At 41.3% G+C, this 4873-nt stretch overlaps 1 protein-coding gene across 1 annotated transcript; it reads right to left on the bottom strand.

The window, feature by feature from the left end:
* Positions 1-447: 447 nt before the first annotated feature.
* LOC129116847 (prolactin-like) lies at positions 448-4483 on the bottom strand. Its single transcript, XM_054627541.1, has 5 exons — positions 4462-4483; positions 3925-4112; positions 3264-3371; positions 2829-3008; positions 448-642 (listed from the first exon to the last, which is right to left on the bottom strand). The coding sequence occupies exons 1-5, from the start codon at positions 4481-4483 to the stop codon at positions 448-450; spliced, it is 693 nt and encodes a 230-aa protein (XP_054483516.1).
* Positions 4484-4873: the final 390 nt, after the last annotated feature.

The following is a 4873-nucleotide window of genomic DNA, read 5'->3' on the forward strand; positions in this document are numbered from 1 at the left end:
CTCTGCTGACCCGAGGTCAACTGAACCACACAGCCCCCTAGTGGCACGGGGTAAAATTACACGAAAATAAAGCACATTTAATATGGCTCCTACATTACCTTTAACTCCAAGTATCTCTATAGACTCCACACAAAAAAACATTGCACCTGTGTTTTTTTATGTTTTATATAGTGTTATTTTATTTCAACAATTTTCAGGAATCTATCATGACAGGCATTACACTCATTCCATCCTGTCCACTCTCAACTCACTTGTATTCACACTCTACATGATATCAGGGGAGGGGGGGCATAGTCTTTGGGTTCCAGCAGAACTCCAGTCATAATAGGAGTGAGCATACGTGCGGATCAGCTAACTTCCCGTTTAGCTGAATTTGTGCGGTCTCTAAAGCGTTTCCATCGTGTTGATATTCCCGAGCTAAGCGTAGCCTCCATCGTTTTCCGGCCTTTAGCATCCGTGCTCTGGAACGATACGACACTTGAGTATCTTCAGGTAGTTCTGGACCTTGTTGGAGTCTCGGCGAAGGCAGTAGAGGAGGTCGAAGTCTTTCATCAGGCGCCAGTCGGCGCTGTCGGATGGCAATGAAGCCTCGGGAGAAGACAGGCTGCTGAGGGTGTTGCTTATTATCCCCAACACCTGCATCTGGAGAGGACATGACACACACACACACACACACACACACACATTACAACAATCCCCTATTACAACAAAGTAAGAAGCCATACAAGTGTTCCTAAGCAGACACAAGATGAATAGGTACCTACTCACTGAGAATAGTACAAAATAATAGAGGAGACACCCTCTAGATTCATAGAGATCTTTTTCTTTTTTTCTCTTGTTTTTACCCTGATTTTGTTCATTCAGTCATGCGTTGGGTTCAATTCCAAAAACAGCTCACACAAAATATACATTCAGAGGAAAATATATAATATAACAAACTGAGGCCCTGAGAGGAAAGTTAGAGAATTTATTTCCATTTCCTAAGTCTGATCTAATTGGTTTTCTCTCCTGTGTTCATGAACAGGTGAAAAAAGGTTTTGACAGAATAATCGTTTGACTTAAAAAAAACATTATTTAATCTGTGGCATGATTTGAAGGATGATTTTTTGTGTTCTTTGTCGGGAACATTGAGGGTCCTGGGTGAGTTTTTGCATGGAGAAATAAAAATAGGACTAGAACATGGGGTACGTGGTGCACTTCAACATTTTGTGGCTAAGTGAGTATTAAAGTAACAAACACACAAAAAAATGCTCTGCCAAAAGTGAAACTTTTTTTTTTTTTTTATATTATCCTAGCAAAACATTTTTTCACCTGTTTGTTATTCATAAACACAGAAGAGGAACAATCAGTCTCAGAAAACTACTCAGAACTTCCATATATTATATCCCAACTTGTTTTGAAATGATACACTCAAAAGGGTGAAATGACAAATGAATATAAAGAATGAACAATATCAGGATAAAAACAAGACAATTGCCTCTCAAGGCTTCTGTATATATTATATTATGTATATAAAGTTTGTGTAGTCAGCCAGAAAAGCACCCTAACACAAAGAATCAGTGATTCCAGCTGATCATACATATAATACTATCTATTATTAACATCTTCCAAACAGTTATGAACATTAAAAATCGACAGTATGTTATTCTCTCTGCACTAAAAATGAAAGAAAGACAAAAATGTGTTGCAGCCGGTGTGCCCAAAGGGATGTCTCTTCCTTTCTTGCTAGATTGTGGCTTGGGCATTGGGTCACCTTAGGGTGAACAGGGCAGTTTGGATTTGTCATGTGACGTCAGGACTTTGTCATGTGTGTCACTAAGATTACCCCACCTGAATGAACTACATCCCTGGAAGCTACATTGCACAGCAGCTTATGTTCTCTTCATCTTGTTCTTTTCATTTAGCTGTGTTCAGGATGTGTCTGGTGGTCAACTTTCAGGCACATGTGTTTAGACATGCACAAGCTTGCATCCAATAGGAAGCTACGGAAAAAATGCTTGTCCAAAATGATAATGAATACAGGGTTGGCTTTCACTTTTCACTGCCGTATGTCATGCTGCAGGCTGTATTGCAGACTGTTAATAAGAAGTGGATGTAGTCGTAGCCCACTGGTTTGTGGACCCTCGCATTGAAGCCTGGAGTCTGTCGCTGGGGGACAGAGGGGCCAACTTTGACAATGAGCGGCAGTTTCTGCATAGTAGACCTTTAAAGCAAGTACTTTAAACAGGCCCTATTATGCTATTTTCCAGGTGCATATTTTTTTATCTCAAGTTAGTTAAAACATGTTTACATGCGTTAATGCTCATAATCCTCCTTGTTTTTCTCATCATTCTGTCCTGCAGCACCTCTTCTCCCACTCTCTCTGAAATGCTCCATTGTAGCGCTTGCTCCTCCCTCCAGAAAGCAAAGTCTGCTCTGATTGGTCAGCTAGCCCGCTCTATTGTGATTGGTCAACATTTCACGTTCCAAAAAACCTCTTCCTCCGGAGCTTCAGCTCCGTCTCTCTCTTTTGTTGTTTGAGGGACAAACTAGCCGGAAGGAGTTTTATGTCACTTCCGTAACATTATGACCTCATAAAATTACTTAAGTGAAGGAGAGAATTCAATGTAGCCGTTTCAGGCAGCTCAGGAGCTTCTGAGGGGGAGGGTAACTCCTTTTAGGCTGGACTTCAGGTTTTACACTCTACGGACCTTTTACATGTACAAAAATATATATAACACACTAAGGGAGAGGGGAAAAGTGGAAAAGCATAATAGGCCACTGTAACTGATCTTGTAAAGTACCGCCCAAATCCTACTACGTTCATAGAAGACATACAGTCACAGTACCTTCTCAGCCACTTTCTCCACACCTTGGCGTAGCTCGTGCACCATGTCGCTCATCTCAAGGGCTTTATTAGAGCTGAAGTTGTTGAAGTCGTGGTGGCGAGCCATGCTCTGGTGGAAATGCCACAGAGGATCCCTCCATGCCACCAGGAGCTTCAGGATCACCTCCGTCAGCTCCTCCCTCTACAGTGACAAAAAGAGGACCCATCATTTAAAAGTCAGTTAAAAATCAAGCCATTAATTAAGCCATGATTTAATTTAAGTGATATTACTAGCAACATTGCAGGTTTGAAATGATGCAAAAATAAAAAGCAGAGGGTCACAACACAAAAAAAGCATATTGTACTACCGATTAAAGGAATGGGAAAGCAAACTGTAACTTTTTTGTGGACAGTGCATGCCAGTGACAGGAAGGAGCTTTCATAAAGGTTAATTCACCGCCATCCTCTGAGCGTTCTCCTTGCCATTTGGGGTGAGGATGCTGGAGGTGTGACAGTTGCGACTGACCCGGCCAATGTGATTCTTACTGGGCAGGAAGTACTGCTCCTGACGGGACAAACATGAACGCCAGACGGAAATGTCAGAGGTTGAGTGTCATCTAAATGTCAAGTGTGGCTAAAGAAGTGGTGAATGACCTGCAGGTTCAAATGATTACAAATAGCTATTGATATATGTGTGTGTAAACCCAGTTGCCAGTATGATGAATTATTGTGTCCATCCCATTTCAATCAATGAAATTATATATAGCTGTATAGCTATATATAATATTATATATATAAAATAATCATATTATACAAATAATTTATGTCATATGCAGTGAATGGTTTCTTCCTTTGCTGATGTGAGGGTCCCGGGAGAGAGGATGTCGTATGTGTACAGATTGTAAAGCCCTCTGAGGCGAACTTGTGATTTTGGGCTAATACTAAATACTAAATAAATTGAATTGAATTGAATTGAATAATATATATATATATATAATATAACAAATATGACAAATATCCCTTTACAAAATCAAACGTATTAATTTAATATCTTAATAATATTACTTCATTAATACAATTAATATATAAGCTTCTTCAGACAATTTATGGAGACTTACGAACTCGGAGTGAAGGTCGTTTGAAATGCCGTGCGTCCTGGCTGAGTGTTGGATGACCCGGTCAAACAGGTTCGCCAGGGAGAGGACGTGGCACCCAGACTGGGCATTGGCACAGATGGGTGCTGCACCCACGCTGGTCAGTCTGCTGCAGAACAACAGACAGACCAACACCACCCAGACAAAAGACACTGGGAGGAAGAGCGAGGGAAGAACAAAGATACCTAATGAAACAAAAACATTGCTGGGTGTGAAAAATAAATCTCAACCTGAATTTGTTTTCTGAAGAATGACATAATGTCACGTCCCTTTCTTTTGGAAAGTGTGCATGTGTGTTGTGGGATCTTTTTAAGGTGTTTTTTTTTTCAATATGTTTGTCAGGATGGAAAAATCAAGACCAAATTAAATCAAGAGACAGAATCGGAGTAGTGGGTTGGGGGAAACAGAGACGTGAACGGGAGGAGAACAGGTTGACATGCAGGGAGAGACAGAGACACACAGTTATTTCTTCATGCAAGGTTCTATTCCTGAAGTACTTACCTGATCGGATGTTTCCAGGCATCATGAAGGGTGCTGAGGAGCTCCTCTCTCAGAGCAAATGGTACAGAAGCTATTCTGTTAAGACCCCTGCAGTTCCTATGAGGGTCCCTCACTGACCATTGCCCTTATACACTTTCATATCAAACAGAAAAGAGAGAGTGTGTGTATGTGTGTGTCTATGAGACTATCATAAGGAAGTCACCTAAGGCAGTCTGCAAGAGCGATGACATCATCAACCTAGGACGTCATTCCAACACTGGATTGTCTGTCGGGCACATTTGACGTTGACACTCTGGGTCCCCTCTGCAGACTTCTCCAGTACCTATCATTACTGTCTGCGTGCCCTCCAGCTATACAACCAAAAGGTCATGTAGAGCGCTGCAGGGGCTAATACGAAAAGTCAGAATCAGCT

This window comes from Anoplopoma fimbria, unplaced genomic scaffold (genome assembly GCF_027596085.1).
Source record: "Anoplopoma fimbria isolate UVic2021 breed Golden Eagle Sablefish unplaced genomic scaffold, Afim_UVic_2022 Un_contig_9153_pilon_pilon, whole genome shotgun sequence".
NCBI classification, from domain to species: Eukaryota; Metazoa; Chordata; class Actinopteri; order Perciformes; family Anoplopomatidae; genus Anoplopoma; species Anoplopoma fimbria.

What these genes read in the sequence shown, in the direction of transcription:
- LOC129116847 (XM_054627541.1), bottom strand. Translation starts at nt 4,483, where the DNA reads ATGCCTGGAAACATCCGATCAG. An exon ending in GCCTGGAAACATCCGATCAG is followed by an intron (nt 4,113 to 4,461) that starts GTAAGTACTTCA and finishes TCTTCCTCCCAG; the next exon opens with TGTCTTTTGTCTGGGTGGTG. An exon ending in AGAACGCTCAGAGGATGGCG is followed by an intron (nt 3,009 to 3,263) that starts GTGAATTAACCT and finishes TTGTCACTGTAG; the next exon opens with AGGGAGGAGCTGACGGAGGT.